We start from the raw sequence: 18843 nt of genomic DNA on the forward strand, positions 1-18843 counted from the left end.
TAAAATCAGTGTCTAAACACATGTATCTCTTACTCTTAGGCAGTATGCTAGGAGTGCTATCATATCCGCCGAAGGTGTCCGCTCTGCGTGGGAGCAAACTCAAGGACAGACTCTGGTTCCCCTCCATCTGTGGAGACACATCCCGAGCTAAAGATGCAAGGAGGTTCTGCAGGTTCTCCACTACAGAAACACACAGATATACATTACACAATATCTACACTGAGCTCTTAAATCATCTCGTTTGCTACCAGGTGCAAGATTACATCATGACACCGATGCATAAGACAAGCGATTCATCAGGCCATCAACCTGACATGTTACCTTCAGTAATGGCTCCTTTGAGCAGCTGCTCCCCCTGCTGGAGGTCCGAGCAGTCGCCCCGCAGCAGCAGACGGCGAGAACTGGCGTCCTCTAAACCGGCCACAGATTCAGACATCTCTGCAAACAACTGCAGCTTCTCCGTCAGGCTCTGCACAATCTGAGCGTCCTTCAACGCCAGGCGATCTACAGAAAAGAGTCGTAGATGGAGCTAGTTTGTTTCTGTTTAACGCCATTCCAGATTCTGTGGCTATTTTCATGGCGAGAAATATTACGGCTGAATTTGATCATGTTTTTATAATTTCTTTTTGCTAAAAACCACACAACTATATTGGGCTTAACTTGTTTAAAAATGTCCTCAAAAGAGTCGTCGTAGATGGAGTAAAATATGTTAAAGAGACAAAATCACTGATAGTAGTATTTACCATTTTTCAACAAAAGGACATTATAAATCTAACAGCAAAACAATGCAAGAAACAATCTTTAGTGGAAAATTTGGTGGATTTTTTTTTTTTATAACTAATTTTGATCAATTTAATGCATCCCTGCTGAATAAAGGTGTGTTAAATGTCTTATAAAATATAACTAAATTAGATAAAGTATAAATTACACATTTTATGAATAACACACGACATACACATATTTATAAAAGTTTATATAACTACATATTTTATATTAATATATTTACATTATATTTAGTACTCAAACGTTTAGCATGTGAGTATATACACACACACACACACACACACACACACATATATATTCTAAATATAACTATATTAATATAATAAAGTAAAATTAAATATATAAATATAATTACTATTAATATTAACTATCAAGTTTAGTAAATTATAGTATACACATGTATATTATATTAATATTACAAGCATTTGCACTAAATATACTTCTTTTTGACAAAAGGGTTTGAAAGGCTTCAGTATGAAAACACAACTGCGCCCTCTAGTGACAAAAGATTATTTTAAACTTCATTAAAAAACAAAATCACAGAACATCAAAATGAGCAGAAAAACCATGAATATCATTAGGAATCAAGTTATGTGTGGCGTTTTACCTTGAAACTCTCGGAAGCGGGCGACTCTGGCTTCCTCTTCCTCGCTAAACAATCTCTCTTCTATATGTGGGCAGCTGATGGACAGGAACCGAGGAGGAACATTTAAAAAAACAATGCAGACAGAAGTACAGACACAAATGTGATTATCGTCTGACACAGACCTCTCCACGGCCTGACGGATGTGGGTGATCCACGTGATGCGGTCTTCTTTTGAGGCAGTGTGGATTTCATACATCTCCGGTTCGTTTGAGGAGGCACAGATGAGGAACATGGCCCTTTCCTCGTGCGCCACCTCACGGACGATCAACTTCTGCAGTGAAATAACGGATGGCTTGTTGTCCTAACAGGAAAACAGCACGGATGAGTGTGTTAACAAACAATTTCTCTTCTTGTATAAACCAAAAACAAAGATCTCACACTTACCACATTGGAGAACACGTATCGCTGGTCCTTTTCTTGCAATAAGACGAGAACATCAGTAAGAAGGAGAGCGAGAATATCTGCAACGGAGCAATCACACATTACAATTGTGCAACAAACAAACTTATGTGTATGGAGCCCCTAAGGGGGAAAAAATATATATATATAAAAATGGAGAAAAAAATATATTTTGATGCATCTGCGTTCTCTGTCAAAACGAAATTCCTTGATGGGCTCTGTACGTATGCATGGGTATTAATGCTCTCATAATACCTTTTAGTCGACCAGATGCAGATTTCCAGTTGACCGTGCCCTCATACAAGAGCTTGCGGCGCCCCTGAGAAAGGTCCTCCTTCCGGAAAACGCGTCCATCTTTGATTTTCCCAAGGGACTTGGACTCCACCTTGGAGGCGATGTCCCTGAGCCGTGCTTCCTTCTCGTAGAGATTGACCTGTGCATCCACCTGAACGATGACGTCTTTGATTAGACTGAGAGCCTGTGCCAATCCTTCATGTTCCTCTGTCCCGGCTGCAATGAGAAGAAAGCATTTAGAACCTTGCAGATCCACAATATCTGGATAATTTCAGTGGATTTCAACGACCAACCTTCTGTGTTGTGCAGGATGCGCTCCACAAGAACAGGATACTTTGTGATTCGCTGCGTCACCAGTAAGATACACTCTGGAACGCCTAACCGCCGCACTATTGGCAGACTGCTCATTTTCTAAAAACAAAGTAAGAGGACAAAATGATTTAAAGCAGCGCTGAGGACAACCTGGCAAATGTTAGCCAAATAAGATCTCAACATACTCTCATGAGGTTCTGGAACTTCTTGTTGCTCTGCAGCTGCTCTTTGTAGTAGTTGACCGCTTCAGTGTGCCGACTGCAGAAATCCCCATAACTTTCCTTCATTCGCTCTCCAAGCTCTCCGGAAAACTAGAAACAGACGCAAATAAAACTTCCTGTTTCTTACTTCCTTCTCAGTGTTTTCTTCTTCACACTTCCTGTCCAACATAACATGTATGAAGCAAGAAATGAAAACAGGAAATGTGAAGCTGGAAGTGTAGGACAAGAAATTTAAAACAGGAAGTGGCCAGGACGTTTAGTCCAGGAAATGTGAGGCCGGAAGTGTAGTCCAGGAAATGTGAAGCCGGAAGTGTAAAAAGAGGAAACAACACAGGAAATGCAGGGCAGGAGGTGTAACTAGGAAGTATTACGACAGCATGAAGGCAGTGGCAAAAGTGTGAAAACAGGATGTGGGAAGCAGAAAATGTAGGGAAGGAAATGTAGCTAGAGGATGTAAAACAGGAAATGTGAAGCAGGAAGTGTAGGCCAGGAAATGTGAAGCAGGAAGTGTAGGCCAGGAAATGTGAAGCCGGAAGTGTAGGCCAGGAAATGTGAGACTGGAAGTGTAGTCCAGGAAATGTGAAGCAGGAAGTGTAGGCCAGGAAATGTGAAGCCGGAAGTGTAGGCCAGGAAATGTGAGACTGGAAGTGTAGGCCAGGAAATGTGAGACTGGAAGTGTAGTCCAGGAAATGTGAGACTGGAAGTGTAGTCCAGGAAATGTGAAGCCGGAAGTGTAAAAGGAGGAAACAACACAGGAAATGCAGGGCAGGAGGTGTAACTAGGAAGTATTACAACAGCATGAAGGCAGTGGCGAAAGTGTGAAAACAGGATGTGGGAAGCAGAAAATGTAGGGGAAGGAAATGTAGCTAGAGGATGTAAAACAGGAAATGTGAAGCAGGAAGTGTAGGCCAGGAAATGTGAAGCAGGAAGTGTAGGCCAGGAAATGTGAAGCAGGAAGTGTAGTCCAGGAAATGTCAAATCAGGATGTCTGAAATAGGAAGCGCAAGACAGGAAATATGATAGGATATGTATAAAGCAGGATATTTAGGGAAGGTGTTATGAATCAAGGAAGTATTCCAACAGCAGGCAATGTTGGTGAAAAGTGGGGAGGACAGGAAGTCTGAAGGAGGAAGTACTAGGGAAGGAAGTGTGAAGCAGGAAGTATTATAAAAGCAGGAATTGTTGTAGTGTAGGGCAAGAAATGTAACAACAGAATGTTTGAAGCGAGAAACGTAAGACAAGAAATGTGATGATGGAAGTTTAGAGAAATTGTGTGAGAACAGGAAATGTAGGGAAGTATGAAGCAGGAAGTATGCCAACGGCAGAAAGTGTCGGGCAAAAACAGGATGTTTGAAGCAAGAACCAAAAGACTGGAAATGCAAAGTAGGAAGCATAGGGCAAAAGGTTGACAACAGGAAGCTGGAAATGTAGGCCAGGAAGTGTAAAGCAGGAAGTAAGGTGCTTAATTTAGGGCATGTACCTGGGATATAAGGATATCTGAGAGTTTATGGATGGCATAGTTGTGATCACTGCCCGGCTGCAGGGATTCTGCGCGACGCTCCCGGAGGCTGGACAGGAAGTGGCTGTGCAGCTCCAGCAGGCTGTCCAGCCGGGGAAACAGACAATCCAGCTTCCTGTCGTCCAGCTGTAGCGCCTCCCGCAGGTCTCGAGCGTAAACACAGAGCATGATCTTGAGCGTCCGCACGTGGTGTATCTCCGTCTGGATGAGCTCTGGAGGAGACAGGAAACCCATTAGAGAAGATCTGGAAACAGTTTTTCGAAGTTCTCAAAGCAGTATAGGTAGCTAGACAACTAACCGTATATAACATCCTGTCTCTTGATCATTTCCTTCGAATGTTTCTTCAAGAACTCCTGATCCACAGCCAGACTCCAGGACTCCACTTCGAAATCTTGCACGATGGCTTCCAGTTCCCCTCGTACTGTTGCGTAATATGCATCTGTGCACAGTTAACATAAAACTCAGTACAAAGTGTTGCTCAATGCTTTACAAAATCCCCGTCATAAACTACCCATGCCAGTTTATCATACGTTCTAGGTGTTCTCAACGTATTGGCTTTGATAATCAAGGCCTCACCTTCAATGATGAGAGACTCGGGCATGGTGGAGGCGAGAGATAAGGTGTCATCAGTGGGGCGCTTCATCCTGAATGCGTCAACCTCATCCATCTCTCCGGTGATAGAGCTGCCAGAGAACATGACCATTCAAACACCACAGTCATTATGGGGGAGAATTAAGAGAAAATGTTTAATTTGTGTTGATTCATAAGCCTCACACTTCTACACAACCTAACTGCATCATGACCAACAGTAATAATAACACTAAAGCAAAGACAGAAATGAATGTTAAAAATGCTACATTATATTATAGTGAAAGTAATTAGTGTAGTTAAGAGTAGTGAGAATAAAGTAAATAAAATATATATTTATTTTGTTTTTATTAGCTATTATTTATTTATCAATAATTATATTATTTATAAAACATTGTGTATCAGGGATACTATTGTTAAAAAAAATGAAAACCATAAACATTTTTATTACTTAAAATAAAATGAACATTAACTGAAATAAAATAATAAAACATCTAGTTGCCAAAGCAACATTTCAAATTTATGCTGAAAAACTAAAATAACTTAAAATAAAACAAACATATAACACATATAATAAATAATGTAATAATAATACAATAAGATCACAAAACCACAAAAAAAATACTAAAACTTTGGCTAAAAATTATAATGCAAACACAAAATATAAAAATAAAATTAATTCAAAATAAACAAAAACTATGATAGAATATCATTGATTCTCAAATTACACTGGTGTGTATTTAGTTTATTTAAACATATGAATCCATATCAAATATCATATTGATTAATAAATATATATGTAAACAGAATAAGTAAATAAGTGTTAATGAAGTGCCACGTTAAAACTTATGGATGCACAACATTGTCTGATAAGCATATAAGTAGGTACTGGTCAAATTATAATATACTATTTTTACATTAACAGCACAATATCAGGTTAAACAGGTAACGTTTACAAAGAAAGAAAAAAAAACATTATGGTACGACCAATCATAAATACTCAACAATAACAAATCAATAGAAAAAAAAAAACAGACAATTAGTATAAGCCAAATCACATCAATATGATAATAAGGCATTTACAAAGTTAAGCAGCGGGTAAAACTGATACATTTATAGTATGTATATAATGATTTTAGATACTGGTACATCCCAACATGTAGCACAAAATTTTTGTTTTTTGTCATTTACACACACACATTTGTTTTGTATTGTTACCCACAGCTTGTGTGAATCTCAGAATGTATGACTGAAGGCACACGGGACTCACCTGCTGCTGTTGTTGTGGCTGAGCGTAGGGTTGCTGGAGGAGGCAGGCTGGGCGTTGTGTCCTTTGGGTGGAACGGTCATACCTGGAGCAGAGCGAGACGTCCGGGACGAGCCATCGACAGGAGTCAGGGCAGAGCAGGGGTCCCTCAGAGCTGTGGAGAAGCGAGACGGGTCAGTGCGGTAGCAGTGCCTTAAAAACGAGCGCGGCATCGAGTCGAGGAAACGGCAGGTGAGTAAGTCACGATGGAGCAGGACTCGAACCCCGAGCCTACGGGACAGACCCCAGGAGACTGGGACACGAGCGCTCTTCCTCTGAGAGCCACGTGCTCCGGGTAAAGCCAGTGCCATGGTGTCTGCTTCACGCTGGATGCAGAAAACACTGATGGAGAGGAAGACGGCGGGCTTTATAAAGTGGAGAGTAGCTTCTAGAAATCCTGGATGTGCCTTCCTCCTCACCTCCCTCCCGTCACTGTCCTGTTGAGCCGGAGGAGGTTTAGATGCACAGACGAGAGTCTGAGTCTCACCGTCTGATTAGTGCGAGCGTATAAACCATCAAGATGCATTATCACCTCCAGAGAGAGCCTGACACCTAATAATTATAATGATAATAAATATAATCGGTTTTCTACACATATTATATAAAAAAACTAAATTATTATATCTATTTTTATGAATAAGAATAGTTTATAATAAGAAATATGAATACATTCAAATTAGATAATAATCATCCAAAATGTACATCTTGAAAAAAGGATGCATTTAGATTTCATAAAATTACAATAAACATGCCGTAATAAAATATGCAATAATAAAATATAATAATATTAATAATATAAAAATGTAATAGTAGTAGTAGTAGTAATAAAAGTAGTATTAATATAATAATAATAATACTTAACCATTGCTTTTTTATATCTATAATTTTAATCTACTTCAAATTTAACTTCAAATTAAACAAACTCTACATCCATATTTAATAAAATTACAATAAGCATGCTAATAATATATATGTGACGTGTTTTAATACCTCAAATATCATATTTTTACATGAATACATTTGAATAAATATTAACTTTTTTTTTTGCATATGAAATCACATACAGTGGGGACAATTTTTATTTGACCCCCTGCTGATTTTGTAAGTTTGCCCACTTACAAAGAAATGAAGGGTCTGTAATCATTATTGTAGGTTTATTTTAACAGAGAGACAGAATATCAATAAAAAATTTCATATTAAGGATAGAGACTGATTTGCATTTCAGTGAGTGAAATAAGTATTTGATCCCCTACCAACAAGCAAGAATTCTGGCTCCCGCAGATTGGTTACGTGCCCATGTGGAACACAGATTGGTTATGCCACTTTAAGAAGTTACTCCTAATGTCAGCTCGTGAATAAGACACCTGTCCACACAATCTGTATCTTCCATTTCAACGTCTTCCATCACCGTGAACAAGAGCAAAGGTCAGAGAAGACTGCATATATGCACAAGGCTGTAATCGGCTACAACACCATCAGCAAGAAGCTTGGTGAGAAGAAATGGAAGATTTACTAAATATTTCTGCTCGGTCCGGAGCTCCGTGCAAGATCTCGCCTCATGGGGTAAAGATGATCATGAGAAAGGTCCAAACTACATGGGAGGAGCTTGTTAATGATCTTAAGGCAGTTGGGACCACAGTCACCAAGCAAAACATTGGTAACACTACGTCGCAATGGACTTAAATCCTAAGGGTACAGGACGACTTCCTTACACACTCAGGTCCAATGGACGGGGCATGTCAACCCTCCACACTGTGAGTAAATCACTTGCATATGCGATTAAATCTTCACTCTGGCGACTAAATGATGTCTACTAGTAGCCAATGGCTCGCCAGTGTGTGAGTTGGAGGCTAAGTATAAGTTATAAGATATATTTTCACTCACAAACACTGTGTTTCAGAGTTTCACTCTCCGTCAGGCGATCTGAGAGAGAGAGAGTGAGAGAAATGACGCGCTACATTTAAACAATATTCTTTGTTGTATTTTCCTGTCAAAACAATGGCATTCCTATGGAAGTCTTCTGCTTTTAATAACAGCCGGGTTTTACGGTAGTGGGTGGGGTTTATGCGCAGACGGCAATCTCATTGGCTGGGGTTCACCTATTATCATCCCCGTTTTGATTTCAGCCAATCAGTTCAAGGGATTGCACAAACCTGATTAATATTCATGAACCCAGCAGCTCATAAATCTTTAGTAATCCTTACTGTGTTTTACAGTTCTTACAGATAATGATGAATCCGTATCATTATCTTAACAGTTATTTCCAAATGTTTTTCCAGTTAAAATGTTCAGTTCAATGACTAATATATGCATTCAAACATGGTTATCAAGTTTACTTCTAAATACTACAGTTCTCCTATGAAATAATCCTTTATTATAAAGCTTGACTGACTGATGTTAATAGTGTGCTTTCAGATATTGCCAAGCTGTCTGTAGAGTGTTGCATGTACTGTAAAATCTTGGATGAGAACCTCCTTCCTTCAGCCAGAACACTGAAGATGGGTCATGGATGGGTCTTCCAGCATAACAATGACCCGAAACACACTGCCAAGGAAACAAAGGAGAGGCTCAAGAAGAAGCACATTAAGCCAGTCTCCAGACCTCAATCCTATAGAAAATCTGTGGAGGGAGCTGAACCTTCGAGATGCCAAACGACAGCCAAGGAAACTTGAGGATTTAGAGAGGATCTGTAAAGAAGAGTGGACCAAAATCCCTCCTGAGATGTGTTTTCAGTCTCTATACGTTAAAATAAACCTACCTTAATAATTACAGACCCATCATTTCTTTGTAAGTGGGCAAACTTACAAAATCAGCAGGGGATCAAATAAATATTGTCCCCACTGTAACAACCTAATAATAATTATCATTATTATTATTAGTAGTAGTAGTAGTAGTAGCAGTAGAAGTATTTATAATTTAATATTTTAATGTGCAATTTGTTATGTCAAAAACTAACTTTATTAGCCTACGCATATGTAAAATACATTACAAAATTGATTTTATTTAAAACATTTTTAAATTATTGTATATTGGTGTCATAATGAAACGTTTCTTCAATGCATCGCGATGCAGATGATTCGGTATCAGTTCAGTAAAACGGCGCCACCTGATGGTTAATAAAAAAAAAAATTCATCCAAAAGCTTATGAAAGATGCTCTGTAGAACGAGGCATCTACCACATATTCAACAGATCGAGTCAATTTACACGCAGAAATAAAAGCCTTACTGTGTGTGAGCTTGTGTTTTTTTTAACTTTCTGCCTCTGATGAATTTATTTACCCATTAAACCCATTTAACACCAGAACAAATATCTATAATGAGGTTATAAACGAATAATGTACACACATGAATTGCATGTGACAAATATAGAATTTTTCTGAAATAATTTGTAGTCTTCATATATCTGACTTGAATTTATAAATGTGAAGTAAAATTGAAAATTGAGGATGCGGTGCATCGTCAATGCAATATGATGCATCGTGAAATCTCCGATTTCAAGCTATCCTATCTCAGCAGCAATTTAAACAACGCAGACATAAATGCGGTAAAATTACCAAAATTCAGCTGAAGTCCCTTTATGCACTTATAGGAAGAGGTGCTTCCAGAAGGCTCTGGATGAAGCAGGACATTTCCAGATGTTTTCCGCAGGGAAGTGAAGCATTACAGGCTTCATCCGCTCTTCTTAAAGCAATTACCACCTCGGCCACGGTCACAGCAGGAGCTGTTTAACGAGACGTCCAGAGCTCAGGAGTAAATCACCGCACAGCACTTACACTAGCAAACCGCACATCTTCTGTAGACAGAGGGTCATCCGGTTTATTTCATGACACAATCTTACGAAACAAGATGAGCGGCTGGGAAGGCAGAAGTCACAGTCAGCTTACTTGAAATGCTGCTCTACTACCGCTGCTAAACACAGCAGCTGTCTATTGTGTTCAATCCTCAGCACGAGACACAAATCTTGATCAGATTTGTGCGGTAATTAATTGGGGAAGCGTGATTAACCTCTTAAGTGCTTCTGTGAGTGCTGGCGAGAACGAGAACAACAGCCAGATGATCTTAATTTGCTATCAGGGGACTCCGATCAGCAGACAACAAAAACAAATTAAACCGAACAAGCTCCTCGTGCAGCTGCGAGACTGGACCAAACAGCAGATTAGCAGAAGAAAAACAGAAGAAAGTGTTGTTTTTCTGATCATTCACTGCTGCTTATTAACCAGTCACTTCTCACTTGTAGTGTGTTATTATGTTTGTAATACTGTATCATATGCCAGTGTTATTGTTAAAGGGATAGTTGTCATTAATTACTTGCCCTTATGTCGTTTCAAAGCTGTAAGACCTTTGTTCATCTTATGAACACAAATCAAGATATTTTTGATGAAATCCGAGAGCTTTCTAGCCCTGCATAGACAGCAAGGGAACTACCACAATTCAAGGCCCAGAAAGGTAGTAAAGACATTATTAAAATAGTCCATGTGACATCAGTGTTTTAACTTTAATTTTACGAAGCTATGACAATACTTTGTGTGCAAAAATAACCACTTTATTCAACAGTTCTTCTCCACTGAGTTTACGCATTTCGCCATTATGGAGTAGCATGACGCATGTGTAATCAGCTTTGTTTAAGTTCAGAAGAAAGCGCGCACTATGCGGGATCAGAGAGCGTTAAGATTTAATCAAAAATATCTTAATTTGTTTTCCAAATATGAAAAAAAAAATGGTATTATGGGATTGACATGACATGAATGGGCAGTAATTAATGACAGCAGGGGTGCGAATCAGCACTGGATTCATGATTCAATTCAATTACAATTATGTCACGAATCATCACGATTATATCAAATTTATTTTGTGCATTTTTATTCAATTATATAAGCAGGCTACTTAAATTAATAACATTAATTCATTCATATATATTATTGTTAAGAATTAAAGTTAACACAACTTCAAAACATACAAGCAAATATAAAGTAATAAAGGTGGAAAAAGACAATTACAGCTGATAAACAAAAAGCACTTTCAGTATCAAGAGTGCTTTAAGTTTCCAGATAATCATAGTATTGTTTTTCCTCAGCATTATTGCCATTTTATTATAGTCATACACACTGGCAGCTTTAATAGACTGCATTCACACTAATGCACAGATCTATTTCCACATATTAGATGCTTTGTTCAGTTCTAAAAACATAACTGTATTTATATCAGTTTCATTAAAGGTATTCATAGATGTAAGTGCATTTAACCGCCGCCACGAGCTTCAGGACAAACACAAAGCGCACGTGTAAGTCTGTCTGTACGTGAGTTTCCTGAATCTAATACGGACTGCAATTTCAACACTATAAATAACAGGCTACTAAAATAAAACTGTCGCACGTCTACTGTCTCGCAAACAAAGCATTTGGGAAATTCAATTTACTAAACTGATTTGTTCGAGTGAATCTTTCAAACGAGCCACTTCAAAAAATGATTACTCGCTTACAAATGATTCACTGACTCAAAAAGGATCTACAGATGCAAAAAAACATTCACAAATTAAAAAGACAATTCACCAACTCGACCACGATTCACTAATTCAAGAATGATTTAGCAATGCAAAAACATTTCACTGATTTATTTGACACACTCCTGATGCCTCTGTGACAATTTACATATATATATATATATATATATATATATATAAATCAAATTCTACCATTCATTACGAAGTCATCTGATTCATTGGTGATATTTAGTGTAAAAAACTAGTTTCAATTGCTGTGAAAACAATTCAGATGACCACAGTGTCCCTTAAATAAATGAACGCCCCATTAAACAAATTCAAATTAACCCCCATTGTTGTGTTTCCAACAGCGACTTGACTGCATTAAACTACTTTCAGTATCACATACAAACATTTACCACAAAAATGTTTCACAAAGTCTTTGGCATCAACACGTCATCGGATGAGCAAACAAACCCTGATTTGATCATCAAATCAAAGAGCATCAAAAACAACACACGCACAAAAAAATTAAAACTAGTGGCTAAGAACTGCTTACCTGGACTATGTGACTGAGAAGCAGAGTTTGATGTCTTCTGCGGCGAGTCTTTTGACTGCGAAAAACAAACAAACATGTTTTTACTAACACGGTGCCCAGCTTAGTTTATCATTTACAACAAACCACACCCTGCCACTCCTTTGAACAAAGATAAACTCTTTCATCTTCTGAAGGAACCGAATTCATTTGGTTCAAACAAACAGAGTGAAGTCTGTTCAACAAAGTCTTAATGTGAACGAATCTTACCTTGTTTTTATTGCTACACTCGGGCAGCAGGTTCTTGCAGCTCTTGTGGACGTTGACGGCGCAGTCTGACGTCCAAACGCAGATCAAAGAGGTGGAGAGAGGGACAGGTTAGTGCTTTCCTTATCGAAACCAGTTTATCAGACTGTCCCATAAACTGAATTTACATGTGAAGGAGAGGACTTGAAGAACAGGGCGGATGTCGCAACACTACGGGACAGTTAATGTTTCACAATGCTGCTTTCATTGTAAAAAAATATCAAAGAAGTTACAGTCAAAACGCACTAATAAAACCCGGGGACGATATTTGTATTTAAAAGCATAATCGGATATGAAACAAGAGTTTTTTTTCCATAACGCTGCAACAAAGAGATTTGATAAAACAAGTAAACCAACTATCTGTGCAGGTTTATCAGGGGTAAAGACCTTCAGAAGTGCTTTATTATCCATTCAAAAGACCTGTGCCACATCCCTGCGGGCCATTTTCCACATTTCACACCGCAAAGTGACCGATTCATCCATTTAGGCACAAACCTCATTAGAGACACAGCAAACAGAGGCTCTGATCGATGCCTGCTGCTTCACAGGACCTCCAGAGCAGAAAACACTGACATCTGACACACTTCACGTCATGCAACATAACTTTAAGACACTTGATTCCACAGAAACATGAAAACTGACAAATATCTACCATAAAATCCAACAGTCCATGACTATTTGCTTTGAGAACGTTTATAGAAAAGCTAGCATGAATGCTATATTTCCAGTAGAAGTATACATTTAAATGTATTTTAGGCTAATTCTTTCTCATCCAGTTCGCAATGGCTTATCAAATTTATTATCCAATACAATGCTCTCAAAAATAAAAGTTTATGCTCCAGTTTATGCTAGCTTCTAGTATCTAGCCAGAGCTCGCTGCTTGAATAATTACTCAACAATCAAATAACAATCATTCATACTTGTGTAAGAAATGTGTAGATTAATTAAAAAGCTCAAAACAAAGATGAAGATAAATTTGATCACTGCATTATTTAGATCATGAAACAACTCGCCATAAACAGTGGTATGAATAATAATAATTATTATTATTACTGCTACAACAACAACTAGTTTTTTATTATTATTTGTCAAAAAAAAAATAGAAATAAATAAACAAATAAACAAATAAAATACAGAAGTAAAAAAAAATATATATTATCCATATCATTTATCGGACATGAACATGGAATTATTTATATAAGATAATAATACTGTTACGTTCAAATTATTATATTAGAATATTAATAATGTACACAAATTAATACAAATAAAACAGAAGTAAATTAAAAACCACATCCATTGTCCATATCAGTTATCAGACATAAACATGGCATTAATTATAATAGATAATAATATTATAATAGTAGAATTATAGAGTATTCATAATGCATAATATAATTACAAATAAAACAAGTAAAAAAAATTTTATCAAGTTATCAGACACAAAAATGATCTACCGTTAGTAATAATATCAGTTATCAGACTTAATCATGGTCTTAATTATATATTAGAAAATAATGTTAATTTATTGGAATATTAATAATGCACACAAGTTAATACACATAAAACAAAAGTAAAAAAACAACAACTATTCTCCATAGCAGTTATCAGACACAAAAAAATGAACCTTATAGCAATCATAAAATGTAATCGTAGTTGAGTTCTATACTTTAATAGTCATTGTGTTAATAAATAATAATTTATATATATATATATATATATATATATATATATATATATATATATATATATATATATATATATATATATATATATATATATATATATATTCATTCGTCACAACTTTCATATTTTTTTATTTAAAATAATTCAATTATATTCTTTTAATTTTGGGGGGAATGATAACATTAAAAAGTAAATTAAATTAAATGTATGCTTTTAGCGGATGCTTTTATCAAAAACAACTTACAGTGCAATCAGGCTTCTACCTGACAGTTTCTACCTAACGTGTTCCCTGGGTATCGAACCCACAACCTTACGCTGCTAACACAATAACATAAAAATAACAAAATAAAACTAGCAGATCACATTTAAGTAAGTTCCAGTTAAGTCCAGTTAATTGCTAAATTTTGCAGTTCAGCAAACCCCTTTAATTCTTAGTAATATAACGGAAATAAAACACTTCTGCCTGTGACCAGCATTAAGGAACTCCAGAGAAAGGTTTTATTCAGAGCACTTTCAGCTCAATGTCAAGATCAAACAGACGTCTAATGACTTTCTGGAACGTAATATACAGCTGAAAACGGAACAGGAACTAGAAGTCGCTCGACGGGAGGATAATCCTGTTATCTTCACATCACATGATCCGCCCGCTGGAATGTGAACGTGGGCCGAGTGTTATTTATCATCAAAGCACAGCTCCAGCGGAGCCGACGGGACAGTGCACCTGACCGCGCTCAGGCATGCGGAGGAGGAGAATCTGGATGAACGCAATTAACAGCATGTGACCGTCCAGCTTAGGACAGCACCGTCATCCAAACTACACTATTCCTCCACAGACACGTCCCAAAAACCACAAGAATCACACGGTCAAGAACAATGAAACTAACTCTTGAGTTTTAAAGGACTCATATTTGTTGCTTCCAGCTTCTGTCACAGAATAACAATTTTCTGAACAATGCAAAACTGAGTTAAAGGAGTCATATGATGCGATTTCAAGTCTTCCTTTTTCTTTGGACTGTTAGAAACTGTTCATGAATCGATTAGATCCCTAAAGTTGCAAAGACTAAAGTCTCAAACCCAGAGAGATATTCTTTATAAAAGTTAAGACTCGTCCATCCCCTCCTAAAATGGCTCATTTAAACACGCCCCCACATGTCTACATCACTGTGTGGGAGATTTGCATAACGCAACCCAAATGTTTATGCAAAGAAAGAAGGCGGAGCTTTTTTGTTTTTCTCTCGTCACACCGGGACACGGCATCACAGTATGTTGAGGGGTGAAACTTTTCCGTCACACGCTTGAGGTATTCGGCCAATCACAATGCACTGAATAGCTGGCCAATCAGAGCATACCTCGCTTTTCATAATGATAAGCTTTGTAAAAATCGACACATTTCAGAAAGGCGGAGCATAAAGGAGAAACAATAATGTACATTATGTGGAAAATAATGTCTTTTTTAACCTTAAGCCACATAAACACATTGCATTACACCAAATAATGTTCTTTTTAGCAACGTCATATGACCTCTTTAACCACTGATAAGACAGGAGGTAATATTCAACAAACTGTTGTCTAATAAAATGCCCGATTTAAAATTTAAATCAGATTTATTAAATCAAGCATCTCTATTACTATTCACTACTGTTTGCTTATTTATTTTCAGATTTAAAAAAATGTGGGGTATTATTTTTTTCAGATTTACATAAGCAATGGAATAATTTAAAAGTTTATTGTCCATTGATATAGTATAACAATAATTTACTTAAAATCAGTTCTAAATCTTTGTTAATGCAGAAACAAAAACAAATCTGCATTGTAAATAAAAACTTAAATACAATAATATAACATAATATAATATCACTTAAATATTAATATGCAATAATAATAATGAACGTATAATGCAAACCATTATTACACCCTAGCAACCACATAACAACCAGCCAGAACACCTCAGCAACACATTCAAGTAAGTACCTTGACGTCATTATTATTGATTAGCTGGGTCTGACGTTGTAACGTTTAACTTATGTGTTAAATGCTGTTGCTACACACAGTAAACATAATGTACTGTAATTAGCAAAAATGAACGGCTATGATGAATAATTAAATGTGTCTGAATCAATCAACATCAATGGTCTGAAGCTCCTTAAGTCCTGCACAACACTGACCTGCTCGACTAGCCAATCAAACTCAACACAACGGTCAGCAACTGAGCCAACCTTCAGTTGTAAGGTTAAAAAGAGCCACCTGTAGCTGAACATTTCCCTACGCGACGTCTGTAGACTTTGACAGTGTTTTAGCGGCTCGGTGTTGATTAGCTCTGTTAGCAAACACCTGTTGCTCTGAACAAACTCACCGTTGATGACGCGGTGGACGCCTGTCACGAGCTCGTCACCTCAGACATCATCACCCTGGGCTCTCTGACAGCCGCACAAAAACACACAACACATCACCTGGCAACCTAAAAACAGCAGCGCCAATCGCGACCGCTGGATGTAAAGTGACGGACTGTCCCAGCACTGCGCCGCGCGGGATTATGGGACATGAGGCGCATTCCACAGGTTCACCGAGTCCCACATTTAAAGAGACAGGCGCGATTTTACAGTGGCTCGGATTTTCAGTGTGTTTACGACTTGTGAGTCAATAAATAAATAAATTAATAAATATATATATGGACAGACGGACGGATAGATAAATAAATAAATGGATGGATGGATGGATGGATGATAGATAGATAGATAGATAGATAGATAGATAGATAGATAGATAGATAGATAGATAGATAGATAGATAGATAGATAGATAGATAGATAGATAGATAGATAAAATACATTTGAAAATATATTTCATAATTTTAATCTTCTATATATCTTCATATATTTTAATGACTTAATTTAATTGAATGGATTTAATGGAAATCTGTTAATTCGTCCATTCACAAAAAGACAACTGTAACAAAGGGGAAAATATATAAACAAGGAATTGTTTGTTTGTGTGTAAACAAACAAACGAAACAAACGAATAAATAAAATAAATAAATAAATGTGACCTATGCAGGGTTTTGGGGATTTACTTTTTCTAGAATATATTAATTCTAAATATCAACATGCATATATTTTTACATATTTCCATTGATCATGACTGTACAAGATTTTAAAAACAAGTTACAGTTTCTAAAAATATAGTTTATATATATATATAGCCAACCATCCATTGTATTAATTCACCAATGTAGATAAGAACTTAAAAAAGAAAAAAAATATGAAAAAAAAAATTGTCTTGTTTGTTTTTTTGGTGTGAAAATGTGATCCTTATATGGATATAGCGACTTACTTTATATTTTTATGTTGTAATATAAATATTAAATACAAAACACACATAAAATATAAATATACTATCATTCTACCTACCAATATAGATCACTGAAATATGGTAAAAAATATCACAAATAAATATAGGGTTTTTTTCTAAGTGTAAACGAGCAAACAAACAAGTAAATAAATAAATATTGATCCAATGTGATCCTCCTTGTATAGTTTTTGTTAATTTCTAAAAAAATATTAGACTTTTTCATGCTACAGTATGAATATAAAATGCTAAATAAAAATATAGCTGCTATACATTTCCACTGTTATAACATCTATCAGAAGTCAGTTAATGGCATATGATGGTGAATTAGTTGTCTAGTGTAATATTTCAAAGTCAAACTAGTGATTACTTTATTACTTCTTTAATAAACCTGAACTGGTGAATGATCATGACTGTTTAAAGTGAGAATCCCTCCTCTGAAGCCTAAGGAAATACATCAGCGTGACTTGTTTAATAAGCAGTGTCATGCAAAGAGTCATATATAATATATCCCACTCGCCGCCAAATGGCTTTAAATTTACAGCTTGGACTTGATGAGCGTGCTTCTGTCACTCTGAATAAACACATGATATGAGTCACTGTCCAGGACACACCACACTTGCCAACAAATATTAATGTAAATAAATAAACAAGATTCAAAGAACACAAATTAAGATGGAAATATGCAAAAATGAAAGTACTCTAAAAAAAAAAAAAAAAAAAACTATTTTTAACGTTCTTATTTTTAAAGAATATAATATGAGGGGATTTCCTACAGCATTAAGTGCCTTGAAGTAATGGAGCATAACAAACAAATTAAATACAGCAATACTTCTGTTTCTCCTTTTCTCTAAAGTCTCTCGGCCAGCCAACATTGACAAAGAACTGAGTATAAAAAGGTTTCCTAAAATAGGGAAATAAACAGTCTACAAATGAACACCTAGTTTCCAAATAAGCATCTTCAGGGACTTACTGAGACTACTTGTGACGCTAATGGTAAACACCAATGTGTTGCTCAATTACCAATCAGGATGTCTTGTGACTAACCGATTCTTAAAGGGACAGATCTCTTGAACATGAATATTATAGCCTTTCAAACCCATGTAAACCTTTCTCTTAAGTAGGACACAAAAACAACTCCAGTCCACATCGTCTATATATATATATATATATATATATATATATATATATATATATATATATATATATTATTATTATTATTATTATTATTATTAGATGAATGTTTTCATTATTTTCAGTATATATATACTATCTTATAAAATAAATAAATAAACTAATATTTTAACAAATAAACAAATTAATAAATAATTAAAAGAATCTATTTTTATGCCATAGTATGCATGTTTATGTGTGCATCTATCTATCTATCTATCTATCTATCTATCTATCTATCTATCTATCTA

At 36.3% G+C, this 18843-nt stretch overlaps 1 protein-coding gene across 2 annotated transcripts in view; it reads right to left on the bottom strand.

Moving 5' to 3' along the window:
• The window catches only part of LOC127987835 (rho guanine nucleotide exchange factor 18), a 45790-nt gene that overhangs the window by 15901 nt on the left and 11046 nt on the right, over nt 1-18843 (bottom strand). For both annotated transcript variants that reach the window (XM_052590183.1, XM_052590182.1), the window contains 14 exons: nt 12353-12417; nt 12107-12161; nt 6033-6183; nt 4751-4857; nt 4473-4613; nt 4136-4386; nt 2620-2745; nt 2416-2533; nt 2084-2338; nt 1814-1890; nt 1552-1730; nt 1391-1464; nt 322-504; nt 34-180 (listed from right to left, as the gene is read on the bottom strand). In XM_052590183.1, the coding sequence (XP_052446143.1) occupies nt 34-180; nt 322-504; nt 1391-1464; nt 1552-1730; nt 1814-1890; nt 2084-2338; nt 2416-2533; nt 2620-2745; nt 4136-4386; nt 4473-4613; nt 4751-4857; nt 6033-6183; nt 12107-12161; nt 12353-12417 (1929 nt within the window). The remainder of the gene's footprint in view (nt 1-33; nt 181-321; nt 505-1390; nt 1465-1551; nt 1731-1813; nt 1891-2083; nt 2339-2415; nt 2534-2619; nt 2746-4135; nt 4387-4472; nt 4614-4750; nt 4858-6032; nt 6184-12106; nt 12162-12352; nt 12418-18843) is intronic.

The sequence above is a fragment of the Carassius gibelio genome, chromosome B22 (genome assembly GCF_023724105.1).
Source record: "Carassius gibelio isolate Cgi1373 ecotype wild population from Czech Republic chromosome B22, carGib1.2-hapl.c, whole genome shotgun sequence".
Taxonomy (NCBI): Eukaryota; Metazoa; Chordata; class Actinopteri; order Cypriniformes; family Cyprinidae; genus Carassius; species Carassius gibelio.